Consider the following 20244-nt stretch of genomic DNA (forward strand, 5'->3'; position numbering starts at 1 on the left):
ATAGTACTTCATCTCTTAGATCTACTTGCATCTACAATTCTGAGGATCCCCTTAGCCATATTTTACATGAAGGTACAGTGGTCTCAATCCATTCATCCTCTACATTCAAACATTTAAATTATGCAAGTCTACAAGAAACACATTGCTTGGTGTATGACTTACCCTTCTGTGACTAAAGGCTGGCCTTTCTAGATGGATTTGATGATTACAGCAGTGACCACAGATGCATCCCATCTTGGGTGGGGGGGGGGTCATTTTGAAGGGAGAGTGGTCCAAGACACATGGTCATTATTAGAGGTCAACCTTCACAACAGTGTCTTGGAGTTGAGAGCAGTCCTCCTAGTGTTTTAGGCTTTTCTGGACCTCCTCTCCAAGGGTGTGATATCCATATGGATGGACAACATGACTGCGGTATAGTACATCAACAAACTGGGAAGAATCTTTTCTATGTCAAGAGACCATGAGGGTTTGGTAGTGGGTGATGCCTTCACAGCATTTTCTTATAGCAGTGCACATTCTTTGGGTACAAGAGTGCACTAGCTGACAAACTGAGAAGAACAATATTAATGCCTCACGAGTGGTCCCTCAGTCCCACAGTGACTCACAATTTTCTGTTGCTGGGGCCAACCTTGCTGCAATCTCTTTCCCTGTTATGTGAACAACAAATGCAGCAGGTATTTTGCTATGATATCCCCACAGTGTGTCAGAGGGATACTCTAGTCCACAATTGGCCTCCAGGACTCCTGTAATACCTTTCCTTCTCTACCACTGATGAACAAATTCATACAGAAAGCAAGACAGTGCAAGGCTAGAGTAATCCCCATTGTACCTTTTTGGCCCTGACAGCCATGGTTTTCCCACCTGTGGCCTCTTGTAGTACATCCCCCACAGATGTTGGATCAGTATCCAGATCTGCTATCTCACCCATCTAGATTCCCACCTCCAGATTACATCAGAAGTCCATGAAATTAACTGCATGGTTTCTCCAATGTTAGCTGTTGCCAGAGATGCCAAGCTTTCCCCAGCAGTAGTTAATATTCTTTCTGCCTTATAGAAACATTCAGCTAGGAAAACTTACAGTAGTAAATGGGAGATATTCTCGATCTGAACCTATTTCAAAGGTCTGGACTTATTTTCAGCACCAGTTCCTTCCATATTTGAATTTCTGTGACGCCTCTTTTAAAAAGACTCCAGCTTTGCAAATACGGAGATGCAATTATCTGCAATATCCAGTTTCCATATTGGATGCAATAACAAGTCAGTAACGTCCCTGAAAATTCAAAACCCTTCCTCAAAGGTACATTTTTGCTACCTCGCCCATTTGAGACTCAGCTTGCCCATAGGACTTCACTATCACGTTACAAATTTTAACCCAGTCTCCATTTGAACCTGCTTCCACTGCAGGCTTAGTTTCTCACATGGAAAACTATTTTCTTTGTCCCAGTAACTTCAGCTAGATGGATTTCAGAACTACAAGCTCCGTCTTCTAAGCCCCTTTTTGGCCTTTCATAAGGTTAGAGTTTCTGTAAGAACTAATGCATCCTTTGACTCGAAGGTGGCATCCGAGGTTAATTTAAACCAATCTGTACATCTTCCTGTTTTCTTTCCAAAGTATTCAAATAAAGGAGAATACTTGCTTCACTGTGAGTTGTCCAAGAACATCTAATGATTCTATATCCACAGGACAAAAGATTTAAGAAAGGATGACCAGTTGTTCTTTTCCTATGCCAAACCAAAGCTAGGAAAGTCAGTTTCTAAAGTAACTTTATTCAGGTGGCTTTCTGATTGTACTTCATTTGTGTATCATAAGAAGAATTTACCTCTGCCGCATAAACCAAAAGCACATTCAGCCAGAGCAATTTTTTACTTCAACAACCTTTTAGTAGAGGGTTATCCATTGATGATCTGTGCTGTGGCCAGTTGGTCAGCGATACACAACTTTGTGTCTTTCTGCAAGTTTTAAACTCAGCCCAGATCATGTTCTCTACCACACTCAGTGATGTCCTTTCTTGATACCACTCATTTACAGCTTGGGGTTCTGTCCCATAGGTTTGAATGGATCAAGATACACAACTTTTATATTCAATGTTGTCTACTTACCATAATGTTAATTCCATGTTGTCTGATTTTCATCCGCTTCAGACTCCCAGCCTTCCTTCCTCATTCCAAATTGTCAACTAAGGCTTTGAGATTGAGAGAATATTGCTCCCAGTCTGGGCACAGTCACACTAGACAGTAATTATTTTTCCTAAAACAATGAACATCCCTAGGTTATAAACATTGTCTTAGATTTTTTTCCTTGGTAGTTTCTTTATATGTTTTCATACTAGTGGGAGCAAACTTCATGTGAGAGTTTGAGAAACAGCCTAGGGAATTATGGGTAAGGGGGAGTCAGAGCTCTGGTTCTAAGAAGCTTTGACATTGGTGCCATGGTAGGATCTGACAGCCCATAGGTTTGAAGTGGATGAAACTCGTACACAATGGATCTAATGTTATGGTAAGTGTATAACTTTCATTTCTAAAGAACGCCTTTAACTCTGTATACATTATGCTAGACTGTCTGCTCCCAGCAGCCAAAAAACTGACAGGCTTTATAAAGTACCATAGTTCTGTAAATTCCTGTTTTTTGCAAGTCTGTGGTTGACTCATCCGTGATATCTTTAATCAGGGATTCTAGTTCTAAATACTTTACTGATAGTAATCTGTGACTTCTGACATGGATGGGAAGGGCTTTTGACAAGTTTGGGAATAAAGTTTCACAATACTCTTAACCCTAGCATTCAGAACATTCAACTGTTTGGCTTGCATGGCAGAATATCTGCTGGCAAGTTTTGCTGACATGAATAAGGCAGTTGTGGAGTTCCTGTATTCAGACCTGAAATAATGCTGATTATGGAGGATTTATTCTGTGACATAGTAACTAAGCCTTCTTTAAAACGTTCATAAAACGCTGATGGCAATTTTCTCAGCAGCTTCAACTGGGTCAGCTATGCAGAGATGTGTGGTTTAGATCCCAAAATCTGCCAGATGATGTTGAAGCACAGATTTTTTAATGCTGCCTTGGACAAGCAAGGGAGCATTGAATGGTACCTCTTCAGGTGAAGTTTTGAAATTCTGTGAGAGTAGAAGACTCCTCCAAGAGGTCAAACAAAAATTTTAATCGCATATTCCTAATTATAACAGAAATCCTTGTTCTGGGCCCTTCTGCAGAAAAAACACTTCTAAACAATCCCAACAAATGTCTGGGAAATAGTTCAATAAACAATGGCAGGACAATTAAGTGGAAAAAAACGGAAGTGCTTCCCAGGCACAGTCCAAGAAAAATGCATATATTTTTCTTCTAATTTGCCCCCTCCTAACCAAGACCATCCTGTAAACGTTGCAGGCAGTCTCTTTTTAGCTACCCCCAATCAGATCAGAAGAATGTCCTAGGTGCTAGAAATGATCCAGAATGGATACAAGTGGCAGTGGGATGGCTGCCCTCCAAACCTAGTGACTCCTCCACACCCAGAAAATCAAATTCATATTTTTCTTCCATCATGTTTCCATATGTTATCCCAAGGCATCATAGAATAAGTATTCAGATTCTCAAAAAGGATTTTATTCAAAAATATTCCTAATGCCTGTAAAGGCGGGAACCTGGAGTCCTGTACTGGGGTCATCTGCCTTAAACCCTCACTTAAAAGTTCTAGATTTCAAAATGTTTACCCTTCAGTCTCTCTCATTTTGATTGCTCCACTTTGTACTTTGCTAGTCTTGTCCACACACTGGAAACTTATGGACTGGTTGCCTTTGGCAACTATTTTGCCTGGCAGTGAATTCTTAAGTCCACGCTTCTTCCCTAGCCCATAAATTCCTAATGCTACCTCAGCTCTCCGGATCTCATTGCTAAATTTAAGGTGCAATGACATCTCTAAACAGCTCAAGCCATAAAAGGGAAAAGGCTTATTTTCTTGGCAGACTTGTCCTTATTTTTAAATCTCTTTAATGACTGGATTATTCCACTAATTGAGCTTCTCTAGCATGGTCTTAGCTTTTTTGTTTAGGTTTCATCTTAGGTATTCTCCCTCCTTCCCTCCCCAGTGACCTGTGTCTCTCTTGCTGTGCAGATAGGTCTGTATTTTCCTTTTCTTACCTAAAAAAGGTGATTTTAGTGTTTTGTTGTTGGTAGTTTGCAGAGGGCTGTTAAATTGTCTAGGTATAATCCAGTTTCAAGTACGAGTTACTTTTTCTGTTTTGCTCTCTGTCTGGTGGGTTTTCTAACCAGGGAGAGTAAAGCAAAGCAGGATTGCAGAAAATCTAAAAAGCTGTGCATAAGATTCCCTCACAGCATCTGCACAAATTGTTTGTAGTGTGTCTAGGAGTTTCCCCACTTAGTGATTTGTAACATCTGCAAAAATTTTCAGTTCCCCTACTTTGCTGATGGAAAGAGTGAAGTTGGAATTGAAAGGCCTGCTTCATTTAGAAGCAGTTGTTTAGGAAACATCATCTCAGAACGCTGGAAAGTCTTTACTTAAGACCAGACCCGTTTAAAAAAAAAAAAAAGCTGGCTGTTCCAAAAATGCCCAGGTTTGTTCTTTCATCTCCCAGACCCACCACTCCAGTGAAATGATCTACCCCCTCTTGACAGCTGTCATCTCACACTGTGGACTCCTCTCCAAGTAAGAGAACGGTATTTTTTCTTATAAGCGGGGGCTATCGAAGTTAATGCTTTCCAGACCTACATAAGTCTCTTCATCTTTACTAGGTCCAAAGGAGCCCAGCGCCCCTGGACTAGGAGCAAACAATACTGGCCTGTAAGAAGACAACTTTTGTATAGGTTCTTCTTGAGCTGATAGTTTTCAAAATGGGCCAAAATGCAAAACCCATGGATTCTGAAGCCTTTACTCCTCCGGGCGTGGTTCCAGCATAAGTAGTATCTGAACCAAGACCTGCACCATGCCTTTTAGCACCAACTGACATTACCTCATCTGCTCCAATGCCCTCACTGCCAGTGATTTCCTTGGTACCAGCTGTCAATTCTGTGAATAATTAGGTCCTGAGAGCTCAGCACTGGGCCTCTGCTAGCATCTGTAATGGTGCCAATGACATCAACACCGTATTCGGTGTCTGAGTATTTGGACAAGTAGAGTCTGCAGTAACTGTACCCTGATTGTGGCACCATTTGTCCTCCTGGCCCTCCAGTATTATGGTGGACTTCTTGGCTCAGAGGAAAGCAGAATCATGTTCTTTGAGATGGGTGCAGGGGCTGCTGGTACTGCCCTGCTTAACACCATCAGTGTTGAGTCATTTGGTCAAGATTTGTTTCTACTCCATGAGGATTAGAGAACTTTTGTAGACCCAGGCTGTTGTGATCTGGGGTGCCTTCTTTGGATGACTCTGCTCCTAGTTCCCTAAGGAAGACCTGGTGTAAGAGTAAACATTTCAACTCCCATTGGAGCCCCCTCTCTGGATACACATATTGATGAAGTTGGAGGAGTTCCCCAAAATCCTCTCCAGGAAGATGCTACCTTACATGATATCCTGGAAATAATGTGACAGAGGGTCTTGGCCTGCATACCATTCCTCCCCAGATGTAGAGATTTTACAGGAGGCTTACAAGACCTCTCTCCTTCAGATTGGATTGTGCCTCTTTTTGAAAAATTAGACTTGGACTGTTGCAGTACGTGGACGGAATCTGATATGACTGAACTGATCCCAGGGAAACTGAAGAGTGCTGTGGACCCTCAAGGACAGACAGCACTGAAGCAAATAACCCCTTGTGGACTGCATTGTGGGAGCTGCAGGCACTAAGAGGGGTGTCCCAGGAGATGCTCAGGCCATTCATCCACCAAAAACAGAATCCATGAAAATGGACAGATTAAGGAAACAGTTATGGTCCAGTCTGTTCTCCATCAGAGTAATGAACTACATGATGCATATGGTTAGATTTCTGCAGGACTTTGAAAACAGCTGACATCCTAATGCATATGCCAGCGAGCAACCTGAGGACGCAGCTGGAGACCCAAGTGGCAATAGTGAGCACTACTTCCATGCGGGTCATGAATTTAACAGTACCACAGATGGAGCAGCTTGAGCGGCTGGATCAGGCTTAGTAATGTGAACGGAAGTCTAGCTGCCGCTTACAGATTTTGTCGATGACTTTAAAGCATTATTTGACAATGCCCTCTTTGATGAGACAACCTTGTTTGGGCATCAAGTTAGGAAGAATTTGTTGCATTGTGAGCAGGCGGACAAGATGCTCAAAGGTACTATTGTGAAATTCACAGCCTTTCAAAGATAATTCCAGAGGAATAAAAAAAAGGGCTAAGAACCTGTGGTTTTGTAAGTCCCAGTAGCGCCAAAGACAGAACTGCTCATAGACACTAGGGTACTGAACAATTCTTTTGGGGATTTTGCCTCTATGAATCCTGAAAAGATGCACGACTATCCCGCTCTGGAGTCTCAGGTGTTTTCTTTCCCTTCACCTTCCGACATGGTGGGCTGTAACTTCAGACAAGTGGATAAGGGAAATTATATCTAGGAGCTACTATATTCACTTTTTGGAACTGTCTACAAGTACATCTTTTCACTCTTTGGCAGTTTCAACCCACCAGAGGAAAGCAGTCCCGAAGGATATGGTGAGCCTCCTTCAAAAAAAGAGCCATCCAAGGGGTTCCACCAAAAAGGGTCTGGATTTAACTCCAGGTTCCTCATGCCTCCAAATACAAAAGATCTCAGACCCATTCTCAACTTAAGTTGGTCGAACAATTTATGAAGGTGTCCTTCCGTATTCTCTGTACAGTCCATACTGCCATGTCTACAGGCAGTGTACTGGATGTGCCCCTTGGATCTACAAGATGCCTGTTGACATGGAAAATAGTAAGGTATCAAGATGATTCCTTTGCTTACAAGTGGGAGCAAGTCATTATCAGTTCTGGGTCCTGCCCTTCAGACTCACCATTGCTCTCCTGGGTGTTTACTAAATGCATGGATCTGGTTGCAGCCCACACGAGTACTGGGTGTATTGATATTCCCATAACTTGACAACTGTTACCGTTATGGAGAATGTCAAAGTGGCCCTTGTTCCAACTTTGCCTGTCATTTGTGATCATGAAAACACTAAATTGCCTTATAAACTTAGTTAAAAAAGTTTAAAACACTAGAGAACTAAATGCTGGAGACAGTTGAGACTGTTACTAAAGAAATCTTTCTGACTGCCAATGAAGGAAAGTTTAGAGACTACTAAGAAGGAAAAACATTCCATCCATACACCATCCATTTAAAAACAATAGAGATGTTGATAAAAGGTCCCTAACAAAGTTTGATCACCAACAATGCTGGAAGTAAAATAGAAAAGGAAGTGAAGATCGGCTATTTTACAAAGGTCAGTAAAACAGGCAGAAATGTTAATTTTTTTCAGGTATGCCAGAAATACTGTAATACGCCGGCTGAGTGAGTTAATAAAGCAGCTACACTGGATCCCCATGGATTTCATTATCTCTTTTTGCTTTAGTCTGATCTAAAACCTCAGCTTCTTTTAACTGAATCAGCTGTCACATTATTATGTTCATTGTACTGATCACTGCTTCAGTAGCCTTTACTACAAGGGTTTTAGCCTGGATAGCATGTAGTAGCTGGCCAGCTTCTAAAGCTTCAGTGGCACTTTCTTCAGCTCAAGCTGAATTATGGTTTGAGCACATGGAAAGAGTGATCTGAGTGCTTAGCCCTCAAGAGCTTTCCTGCTGTCAAAGAGCACTTCTCTTGCAAGCTTTCCAGAATCGATAGTCAGCTAATGCTTTCCATTGGTGGGCAGGTAAGTACCCTTGAAGGAAAGAAACTTCCACATATTGTCTTCATGACTAAAATGGAACTTTTTTTATGTGAAATTAGATATTTTATGCTGGTGGGAAATTTTTTTAACAGACTGTCATTATTTTTACAGACTGTTTTGTGATTTTTATCAACTTTTAAACAAGAGTGTTATTTTTTACTTTTCTGGGGGAAAAGCTGTTAAAAACTAATTTAAAGCTTTCTTTTCATAAAATGTTGTTAGTTTACTTTTGGGGGCTGGGGTAAGTGTTTTAAAGTGTCTTTTACTGTGTTTTTTTTGAAAACACGAATGTTCTGTAGTCCTATCTCGCCTTAATTCTTACATATGGGGTCGGAACCGAGCCTCGGCCTTTTTGCAAGCTCAGTCTTCTAGTTGGCTCGTGGCTAGGTAGGTATCCCATGTTGCACCAGTACAATATCCAGATCTCGTATGCTGCATCGACGAGTTCAGACGTGCTACTTGGCCGTGGCTAAGTTTTACACATTTTACTAATTTTTTCCTCCTCTAAATCACATGGTTCCAAGAAAGAAAACACAAAACCTTCTAAGAGGCATTCCCCGGCTCCATCTGTTGCATCGGAATCGCCTCCCAAAATTTCCAAATGAGACAAGTCTTTTTCCTCCTCGGCTCCACTTAGTTCGGAACCGTTTGAGGACACAATTACTATGGCTACAGTGTCAGCACCAGGCAGTTCGGAGCCGACCACTGATAGCAGATATCGGAGCCAGTCTAGAGATCCTTTGCCAGTCTCCCCTAAACTAAGGTCCCCTATATTACAGAGGTCTAGATCTCCCACACTCTTCCAGATCTTCCAGTAGTCTATCAGAAGAAGATGTGGAGAGAGTAGTGCTGAGACTCCTGAAGTCATATGCCTTACCGAAAATGCTGTTGGCTCCAACCCACTTGAGTCCATTTCCCCTTGTGTGATGCCTCCTCCGAGCCATGCTGGGCTTTTGGAGCCGGAGTGCTCGGTACCGTTGGTTGTGGAACCCTCGGTTCCAGCTCGCCCTGAGGTTGTCTCAGAGCAGAGTTCCACTCCGACACCTCTGGTGCCATCCGTGGTGTCTAGGAGCCGAAGCTCTCCAGTCGGCTCTGACAGGAACTCCTGGAAACGGACCTCTTCTGTTCCGAGTCTCCCTCTCGGTGTGTCGGCTAGGGTGAGCTCGGACCCTACATCTGTCTCCTGGAGCCCGATGGCTTCCTCCATCTCCTCTGAGCCAGGGAGGTCTTCGGAGCCAGAGAGGTCGGCCTTCAAGATGATGTGTGCTGTCCCGATCATCAGCTCCACCCAGGGGTACCGACACTCTTCCCCCTCAGGCACTGACTTCCGTCTCAGCACCTACTCCCTCTCTGGACAGCAGAGACCTGCAGCTTCAGGAGTCTCCGGCTGGTGGCCCCCACTCTTCCGAGACCTCCCTGGAATACTCTTCCAAAGAGCCCCCTCAGAAGAGGGCATGCAAGAGGAAGCATGTAGACTCCCAGGATGGGTCTCTTACCTCCGACACAGACCTCGAGGAGTCAGAAGGGTCCCCCAAGTCATCCTCTGATGATGTCACCTTTGTGGGCATCTTAGATCCTCAAGCAGAGGTGTGGCTGGCCCACATTTACCCCTTCTGATGAGTCAGTGTACCTGAAGGCTTTCAGGTCTCAACCTTCAGCCTCTTCGATGTCTCCACCCTTTGACGAACCTTTAGAGCTTGTTAGTCGAAAGGCGTGGGAGACTCATGATGCCATGGAGTCTATTTCTGTTAGCCCCCAAGGAGAAGGAATTTTTATCAAAGGATGTTCCCGTAGATGCCATGGTGGTGGTGGCGGCCACTAAGAAGGAACCTAGTGGAGACTTCATCTGCCTATCCACCGAACAAGGAGTCTCGAACGATGGACAGGTACAGGAACTGTATGTTTTCGTCAGCGGCATTCACTCAGATCGTTGAACTACCTAACGCACTTTACAAGGCTTCAGAGAGATCTCCTGAAGGAGTTATGAGAGACACTCTGCAAGGTACATCCACTGAAGAAGTGCCTGATAAGGTGTTTGCTCAGTTGTCCACCTTGAATTCCATTGTTAACTCATCCATGAGGTCGATCTCTTATACAGCCATTGGAGCGAGCAGGGCAGCAGGTTCAGGAGTTTCCCTAAGGAGGCATTCCTGGATGTGCTTGTGTAATTTTGCTGAGCCATTCAAGTCTACTTTTACCCAATGCCCCTTTGACGGTTCTTCATTGTTTGGTCCTAAAATAAGACACACTCACCAGGTGCAAGCAAGAAGGGAAAACTATCTCTGCTGTGGGAGTAGGTTTTACCGTCCTCTCTAGACCATATCCCAAGGGTCAGGGAGGTGGTAAAATGGGGTTCAAGAAATCCCAGAGGTTTTTCCAGGATGGACAGGGTGACTCCTCTTTCAGAGGCAGAGGAGGAGGAGCAAATGGTAGACGTCACCCTAGAGGCAGGGGCTGACTGCAAAACCAGGGAGATTGCGATTCGTTTTGAGGCCGGCCCTGTCAGCGCTCCTGATGTGGGGCCTGACTGTGCTTCTGTGGAACCGGTCGGGGGGGGGGGGGTCGCATTTTCTTTTTATCCGGAAGCCTGGCTACATATCACTCGAGACAGATGGGTACAAAGAATTATCACCAGAAATTACTCCATACCCCTTTTTCTTCCACCTTGTGTTGCCAAGAGGATCCCGGATGTTCCACCCAATCACAGGGATCAAGCAACTGTAGAAGTGAACAAGTTGCTCACAAACAGAGTCATCTAAACAATCCCCGCAGACCAAGTAGGATTCGGGACTTACTGCAGATTGTTTTAAGTGCCAAAACGCACAGGGGACTGGAGGCCCATTGTAGACCTTAGCAAACTAAATGAATCCGTAAAGAAGGACAAGTTCTGGATGGTGACAATGCAGTCTATACTCCCTCGGTTAGGGAAATACACTTAGATGTGCTCAACAGACCTCCAAGATGCATACTACTGTATAAAAATGGACAGAGCATCGAGGAGCCATCTACGCTTCTGGCTGGGAGCCAGTCATTACCAGTTTCGTGCTCTGCCCTTTGGTCTCACCACAGCCCCCAGGGTGTTCACCAAGTGTATGGCAGTAGTGACAGCTCACCTGAGACGTCTAAGATTCCAAGTGTTTCCGTATCTGGACGACTGGCTCCTGACCGCCCCCACCAAGCATCTACTTCTTCAAACCAGAGATGCCAGTATCCAACTTTTTGCCCAGTTGGGGATTACTATAAATTGGGTAAAGTCTGCCTTATCGCCCTTTGAATTTGTGACTTTTATAGGCGCAGAAATACACAGTAGCCATGTTGGCTCGTCTTCCAGTAGAAAGGGCACAGAATCTCGTACAACAAATTCACCGTCTTCTCCCCCTCCGAAAAGTCAAGGCAAAGACTGTACTGAAAGCTTTTAGGGACCATGGCCTCTACCATATTGCTAGTACCTTTAGCCAGACTACACATGCAGATTCTTTAATGGCTTCTATCATTCCAGTGGTCCTTCCAGCAACTGCCTCTATACCACCACAGCCTGTTAAGAGTCTTGCACGAAGGATTTCCGTTGGTGGATCCAACCCAACCAGTTAACGACAGGCACCCCATTCCTCCCTCGCCAATCCGTTGCCACTGTGACCACGGATGCCTCACAAATAGGGTGGGGGGGCATTATCTCGGCAGGACTGTCCAAGGTACATGGCAAGGTCACGAGGCCCACCTGCATATCAATGAGATGAGGGCAGTGCTCCTGGCGTTGCAAGCACTCCACGACCTTCCTCTTGGGACAATTGCAATACAATCAGACAACATGTCGGTAGTATGGTATCTCAACAAACAAGGTGGAACCAGATCATACCCACTATGTCGAGAGGCCATTCGGTTTTGGAAATGGATGATTATCTTCCCATCGCTTTCTTGTGGCGATGCACATCCCGGGGACAACCAACGTGATAGCCGACAAACTCAGCCAGACAATCTTGATGCCTCACGAGTGGTCTCTGAAGTAGGAAATAGCGGAACTGGTTTTCCGCAGATGGGGACAGCATTGCTCTAATCTTTTTGCCAGCCCGATCAACTCCAAATGCAGCAGCTATTTCTCCCTCATCTCCCCTCTGGAGGAGTCACCGAGAGACACACTTGTTTACGATTGGCTCCTGGGCCTCTTTTATGCTTTCTCACCCTTTCCTCTCATATCTAAGGTTATACAGAAAAATGAAACTGTTGGGAAGCAAGTTGATCCTTATCACTCCTTACTGTACTCGTCAGGTTTGTTTCCCCTTCCTCGGGCATCACCTACTAGATGATCCATGGACTCCGGACCCAGTGCCAGATCTATTAACACACATGTCAGGCTCTCTCTATCCCAGCCTTCACACCTTCAGTTTGGCTGCTCCAGTTCCACCCCCTAGTGAGGCTTCATGAGTTCTCACCCTCTGTGACTCGCATTCTTACATCTTCCAATAAACCGTCCAGTAGAAAATTATACATCAGCAAATGGAGAAGATTTTCTATTTGGGCTGAAGAAAGGAATGTTGACCCTTGTACTGCATCTATTCCGGTGGTATTGGTTTTCTTGTCTGAATTTTTTCACAAGGGTTCTGCTGCTGCCACAGTTAGGGTTCAGTTGGCAGTAATTTCAAATTTCCATTTGGGTCAACAGGAGTCCAATCTGATGTCACACAGATTGTGTAAGACCTTCCTTTAAGGTGCCACTTTGCTTAGACCTCCCTTTCAGGAACCGGTTGCTTCATGAGATATGAACTTCGTTCTATCCAAATTAACGTCTCCACCCTTTGAGCCAGCTCATTCATCTCCTTTGAAATTTCTGTCTTGGAAGACCTTGTTTCTGGTGGCAATTACATCTGCTAGATGAGTTTCAGAGTTACAAGCACCGTCTGTCAAAAAAACCCTTCTTTGATTTTTCACAAAGACAGAGTATCTCTACGTACTAATCCATCCTTTGTCCCCAAGGTGTGCTCCCATAACAACTTGAACCAAACTATAGAACTTCCGGTGTTCTTCCCTAATCATTCCAATGCAGCAGAATACAGATTCCATCAGTTGGACGTTCACAGACGATTACGGTTCTATTTACATCGGACCAATGAATTCAGGAAGTCAGACCAATTATTTGTTTTCTTTTTCAACTCCAGATTAGGTCTGTCTGTTTCCAAAGTGACCCTCTCTAATTGGATCTCCAGTTGTATATCTTACATTTATTCTTCTGATGGTAAGCCTTTACCTTTCAAAATTAAGGCTCATTCCATGAGATCTGCCTACTTCTGCAGCCTTTCAAGCCAGGGTTCCAATTGATAATCTCTGTGCAGCAGCAACATGGGCTACCCCCCCACACACATATATTAGTCATTACAAATTGGATTTGACCTCTAGGGGTAGATCCTCCTTTGGTTCCACAGTACTCAGGAGTATTTTTCCGTGAGCCACCCAAGAATAAGGTGCTAGGGGCACTGTCCCATATGTAAGAATGAAGGCGAGATAAGACTACAGAACATAAAGAAGTTATGTACTCACAATAACGTTCCATGTTTGTAGTCCATCTCGCCCTTCATTCTTACGAACCCACCCACCTACCCCCATCCTGGAAGGATCTGGAGACAGAAAAATGTTTTTTCTTAGTAACTGGAGACCTTTTATTTTTTTTTTCTGGATAGTTTTTGTTCTTTCTCTCTATAGTTAGCAAACAAGATCTGGGGATTGTACTGGTGCGCCATGGGATACCTACCTAGCCACGAGCCAACTAGAAGACTTTGAGCTTGCAAAAAGACCGTGTCGGAGCAGAGGATCGGCTCCAAACCCATATGTAAGAATGAAGGGCGAGATGGGCTACAAACCTTGACCGTTATGGTGAGTACATAACTTCTTTTTTTCACTAATCCATTTTACTGACAACTGCTGCCAGGCCTTCCCCAGGAATCTGGCATCTTCGTCGGCTTTACCGTGCAATAACCTACCAGTTTCTTGCTGGTGGTTCTACTAGTCACAAAAAGAAGAAATGTAATAAACGGCCTTTGCCACCACAGCAGGCTGCTAAAGTGCCTCAGCAGCAGGTGGGTGTCCATGCTGTGACCATTTCTGGTTCCTCCGACCATTCATCTTTTTCCTCATCTGATATATCCCTACAGCCACCATGAACAAGGTGGTTAGACATGTTCACTGTGGCTATTGTGAGAGAGCCAGCCTTGTCTATTCTCGAAGGAGCAAGGAGTACCTGGCCTGGCCAGACTGGATTAGTCCTCCCTATGGAGGCTTGGCCTATCAAAACATACATCTCCTGAATCAGTGACTTTGGACAGAAGTGATTTATTTGGCTTAGCACATGTTTAGTTCAGGTTCTTAACCCTTCCAATTCAGTTGGTATTCATTTCCTGAAGAGGTTCAAGAGTGTGAATAACAAAATGATAAAAGGATAGTGAAGTGATGAGACTTTTTTTTTTTCTCCAAGTTTCTGATTCTAAGGAAATTTTGGTGTTGGCCAGTTTCTCTGAAGGATTCTTTCTGAACTATTTCCAGAATTAATCAGTAGTTTCAGTGGGAGCATAATGACGTTCCATTGCCTGTGAAGATATAAGGATGATATAATGCAACTGGATTTAACTGAACCTATGTCATTTCCCCCCTTCTTTCAAAATTGGAATATGTATTTGATAGCCAGCCTGACCACCCCCCCCCAAAAAAAAAAAAACAGGTGTATTGCATAAAATTCCTCAGTCATAGGTTTTTATATACTATACTAATCCCAGATCAGACCCAGCAATTAGTTCACTGGTGGACCCAGCTGTTTCTAAACATCTAGTTAATGCCTATTCCTCCCCTTCTGTCAAGGAAAGGTGATCGGTTTGGGGGGAAAAGTATTCATCTGCAGTACTTATTTTTAGAATTCTTGCTAAGTAAGCTTATGTTAAAATTTACGCTTGCCTCTTTTGAGAACATGAGGAATATGGGATCCAGTTCCTTTTTGAGAATCTTTGTTCTACCCAATTGCTTCTGTCTCAAGTAGTTACCCACTTTTTGAAATATGCTGATGCCACTTCCAGGGCTGCTGCAATTGGAACTGTTATGAGAAAGTTAGCTTGATTACACACTCAGAACCTTCCTGAGAATGTTAATGCTGAAGTTTTGAATTCTCCATTAGGCAGAGTGTTGGACCATATGCTGCAAAGGTTCTTAAAAAGTCTGATTAGAAAGATAAGCAGATTCAAGGAATTTCTCAGATTTTATAGCCTTCTTTTCTTAGTTTCTCAAGGGGTTTAATGCTACCTCTACAACATTTTTCAAAAAGCAAAATAAGCAAACACAGCACGTTGCTGATAAGCAAATGTTTAAAGCAATGGCAGGGATATTCCAGAAAGAAAACACAGCCCCTTAGAACAAAATACAGTCAAGTCTGAATGAATATCTAAAAGACCACAGTACCCTTTCCTATAGTGGCACACCTTTAATCCTTCCAAAATGTCTGAGCCTTCATTTCTCCTTTTGATAACCGTTTCGGACAGATGGGTTCTAAAAGTAATTTGTCAAGGTTACAGACGGTTTCAGTCTTTTTAATTTCTCCAAGCCTTTTGGGTTTCTATTACCATGACGGGAATGGACCCTATTCGTAAGTCCAACTACAATTAAAGTTCATGAAATTAGTATTGTTTCAGTCCTTGATGTCAGCCAGAAGTGCTCTTTGCAGCACCCGTAATGTGCCTAGTAATGACTCCTGCAATTCGTATGGAGTTGCATATATTGGTAAGATATCCAAATATGATTGTAGATTTTTCTTTTGTAAGACCTGTTGCTCCTGCTACTATTGGTACTGTCTGGGTATCTTTTTTTCCACATTGCTCTAATTTCTGCCTGCAGATACTGATATTTTATGACTTTGTGTCTCTCTCTACTCAAGACACTGTAGTGATTTCGATGATCAGTGCTACTTTTGTCTTGTTTTCATGGACCACTATATCTGGTTTTCTTGCATCTATCTTTTGAACTGTTGGTAATGGGTGATCCCGTGTGATGTAGACTTCATCATTTTTCTATGATACTGTGTGGCTCATGTTTCCAGTAGTATTCAGCTACTTCAGTACCATAATGTTTGCACAATCCCCAGTGCAACAGTCTTGCCACATTATTATATTACAGATGGCAATGCAAGTTTCTCCATGCTGTTTAAGGGATTCCTCCTCATCCACCAGTTCAAACTCTTCCTTTTCTCCTGTTCATCACCTGCTGACTCGGGATAATAGGACCAGTCCCTCTACTTCAGTTAGGAGAAGGGTTTTTTCAAGACTGTTTCTTGTGCCAAAGAAAGAGGATTCATGGAAGCCACTTCTAGATCTTCCTAAACCAGTTTGTGATTGTGCCCAAATTCAAAATGCTATCCCTCCACAACCTGTTACTTCTCCTTTCCCAATTGAGTTTTCTGGTCACCATGCATTTTAAAAGATGCTTATATTCCTGTAGATCAAGGTTTTGGGCACTTCTTAAGGTTTTCTTGGTCTGGATCACATTATCAGTTCTCTGCATTACCATTTGGTCGATTCACTGCTTCAAGGGTATGTACAGAGTGTCTAGTGTGTAGTAATAGCCTACTGCAGACTACAACATATTTACATTTTTTCTGTGTTTAGGTTACTTGCTTTCTTTTTTTAGTTAAAATTTAACTGGTGTAGAACACTAATCCCATTGGACCTACTTCAGTCTCAGGAATACGCACAATAGATGCACGACATTATATTTATAAGTATATACTCTGAGACTGAAATACGCACAGTAGGTATATGACATTATATAAAAACTGAAAGGCATAATGTAGTATATACACTTATGTACAAAGTGAGTATAAGAGTTGGCTTGAGGGTATAAAGGCAATAGATGCATATTATATACAGCTTGAATGACAAAACACTATACATGTCAATGTTTGAGTGGATATCTGAATTGATGTGTTGAAAGAATCACAATGCAGAGCAGAGTTAGAGCAAGCTATGTAGGGAAAAGTAGGGTAGAAAGAGGTTAAGTTATAGGACCAGCGAGAGAGACCAACAACAGTGGCATTTTCCTAGGGTTTGTAATGTACTTTATTTTGTTCTAATTTGGAAATGGTGTTAAGAGGAATGATCAAGAAAAGAAGGAAGAGAGTCCCTCAGTTTAGGACCAAGAACTGAGAAAGCATGGTCTGTGCACTGAAGAGTTGCTTGGGTATTTTGAACAAAAGGACCCGAGTGGTTAAGACTTCTAAATTTGTATGTTGGTGCATCTCTGAATAGTTTGGAGGTTAGTGAGGGAAAGATCTCATTCCTGATCAATTTAAAACCCAAAGAGGCACATAGAAATTCAGTGCATTATTTCACATGTAGCCAGTTATCTTTTTCAATAGTTTTGTAGTAGTCATTTCTGGTGGAGAGTGATGCATCTGCAAATGGCATTTGGGATTTGAATAATGGGTGCATTTCTTTGAGACTGCAATAATCAGAGGGAAACCATATTCTAACTGTGACATTAAGGTACCTTACCCTTGTAGAAAATGTCAGGAATTCTCACTTAGGTGAGATAGCTCCTACACAACTGAGGTTTCAAGAGAGCATTTAAAAGTCATGTTAGACTCCTCACAGAGTTGTTTTCATGGGGTTCTCTTAGATACCTCAGTTCAGAGTTTTTTCCCTGTATCTAGACCTCTTCTCGGGTGTTATTACTCAGACTTCTGTCTCAGCCTAGGAATTTCTGTGGATTCTGAGTCTCATGGTTTTTATGGCTCTCATGTTACTGCTGGTGGTACTTAAAATCTGTATGGTCATTGCACTAGCATCCCCTAACATTCCAGATTCCATTGGGGGGGGGAGTAGAGCTTTTTTGGTTGAGAAGACCAATTTTATTGGGACTCCAGGTCTCTTGTTTTCCCTTCTAGCACGGTCTGTAAAAACTTCAGACTTGGTTTGGGGAGTAATGTGTCTATGGGGATAAAAATGCACAGTCTTCAACTCTGTCTGTGGTCCTCAGACCACTACAATACACAAAAAATAGAAGTATCGGCACTTGTATATATTCTCAACTCTTTCTTGGGACCCTTCCAAGAGTTTACAGAGAGCTCCACATTGAACAACACATTGATGTGGTACATAAATGGGGGGGGGGATCCAGATCCTAATCCTACTTTTACTGCAGACAAGCCATAGTAGCCTAGGAAATAGCATTTTGGCACAATCTCATTCTACAGGCATCTTGCATACTGTCATAAAATTTTATGGCAGACTTGGTGAGCAGGACCGGAACAGACCCTCTTGAATGGGAATTGAATCGGTGTCCTCCAGGAATTGAGCAAGCTGTGAGGAACACCCCAAATAGATCTTTTTACTTCTACTGACAACAATCATTTGGTAAAATACTGTTCCTGGAGTGCATGCAAGAAGGTGCTTTTTCTTTGGAAACTTGCTCCTCTGTGCTTTTCCACCCATTCCACTAATATCCAGGGTCATTCTGGCGTCTCAGAAGGACTCTCCAAAGATTATTTTGGTGACTCCCTTCTGGGACAGGCAACAGTGGGTTCTCCCTTCGGTTGGAAATGGCCAATAATAATTACCACAAGCTTCTTCACTGACTGGACCTAGACATACAGGGGCAAGGAGTGTTTGATGTGTCCTAACCACAAGCAACTGCAACTAACTACTTAGATGATTAAATCATAGCATCTTTTTTTTTTTTCTGCGGGAGTTCAGCAGGTAATAAAGGGGGAAGAAAATTTGCTACTAGAAAAGCATGTATTAGTCAATGGAAAATATTTTATTGTTGGTGCCAAGAAAATAACCAACACCCATTAATGGCTAATGGTTCTGTGGGTCTACGTTACTTGCATGAGTTACTATCTGCTGTCTTATTGTCAGTCAGGGTTCATTTGTCAGCCATTTCAGCATGTCTGCCCATGAAGCCCCCTCTTTCAATGTAATCTCATGCGCAAATGTTTTAGAAAAAGGTGTTGCGTACCAAGCCTTCCAGAAAACAGATGGCTCCTCCATGGGATCCTTATTTTGTGTTAGAAAAGCTAACTCTGTCTGTTTGAATCATCTCATCAGACAATCTTGGCATGAGACCAGGATAGGCCTTTATAGAAAAAAGCAAACTAGCTGATTTAAACTCTGAAACAGGTGAGGTAAAATTCAAATGTTAGGGTTTAATAAAATAAAATAAATAAATAAATAAATGTTAGAATTTAGTGTTAGTGATATCTCCTGAAAAATATGCTGTAATTCATAAACGCTGTTATACTGCAAGTTTTAGTGCATTTTGTCTAAAGATATGTTTTTAGCCATTTATCAGCAATAACTCCAAAGTAAAATCTTGTCTGTTTTTGTGATGTACTGGTCATGGAACTATTAAACAGTGAAACATGAAACATTTAGTGTGTGGCATATCACTCCGATATTCTACAGATAAGTCAAAAAACAGCAGCAAGTGGTGAAAAATAAACTAATAAACAAAACAGGCACCACAGCCACCGAACACAAATAAATCCAGGTCTAAGAGAAGAGTAACCAGTTTAATGTTTCGCCAGCAATTGTCACAGTAACGCAATCAACTACACGTTTTCGTCTTCAACTTTATCAGCTTTAAAAATCTTCATAAAAACAAATCTATTTTATACTACCCCTCACAAACACATGTTCAAATAAACCAATCAGTTTCCACTATCTTAATTGTTTCTTAAAAGAACTTGTTTGAATACATTAACTTGAAAAAACAGTAACCATATAGCATAGACATTAAGTTGAATATAAAAACCATAAAGGACTGTACCATCCTTTAATTTTGTTAAAAAATATATATATTTGTTGAAATATATGTATTGAAAACATTAAATAACCTATCAACAAAAATGAGCTGATGTGAGTACAATAAGACCTGTATATTAGTTACTGTTCTTGTGGTATCTAGCACCATATAGTGGTGTTTCTTAAAAACTAAACTCATGAACAAAATATTTTTGTCTTTGAGTAAGGCAACAAATTAAAACTATTTCATTCTTTAACCAAAGTGTGAACATAAAGCTAAAGACATATGTGTTTAATGTTTTGCAGCTCTTAATTTTAAAACTGGTGCTAAGGACATCATATCATTAAGCCCCCTGTTTCTGCTTGCATCTAAAACCACTTGCCAGTATAATTCACGATATTCTATGAGGGTCTCCCATATACCACCCCTGGGATTGGTGGGTACTACCTCCAAAACAAAGAATTGATATCCTGTAGTTCCACATTTCAAAGCATGTTTACATAATGCATTTTTTTCATTCTGAACTCTAATATTGTATACATGCTCATAAATTCTCTGCTTGAGCTTCCTTTCGCTTTTCCCTATATAGAATGCATCACATTTTTTGCAAGTGGCAATGTAGATTATACCTTTGGTATCACAATTTACAAAGGTGTTCAGAA

The 20244-nt window shown here is 42.3% G+C and overlaps 1 protein-coding gene across 1 annotated transcript in view; it reads left to right on the forward strand.

Moving 5' to 3' along the window:
• The window catches only part of PCSK4 (proprotein convertase subtilisin/kexin type 4), a 1808619-nt gene that overhangs the window by 264551 nt on the left and 1523824 nt on the right, over window positions 1-20244 (forward strand). Inside the window, exon 5 of the mRNA XM_044054831.1 lies at window positions 14006-14015. Coding sequence (XP_043910766.1) covers window positions 14006-14015 — 10 coding nt within the window. The remainder of the gene's footprint in view (window positions 1-14005; window positions 14016-20244) is intronic.

The sequence above is a fragment of the Protopterus annectens genome, chromosome 13.part0 (genome assembly GCF_019279795.1).
Source record: "Protopterus annectens isolate FY-2018-M chromosome 13.part0, PAN1.0, whole genome shotgun sequence".
Classification (NCBI taxonomy): domain Eukaryota; kingdom Metazoa; phylum Chordata; order Ceratodontiformes; family Protopteridae; genus Protopterus; species Protopterus annectens.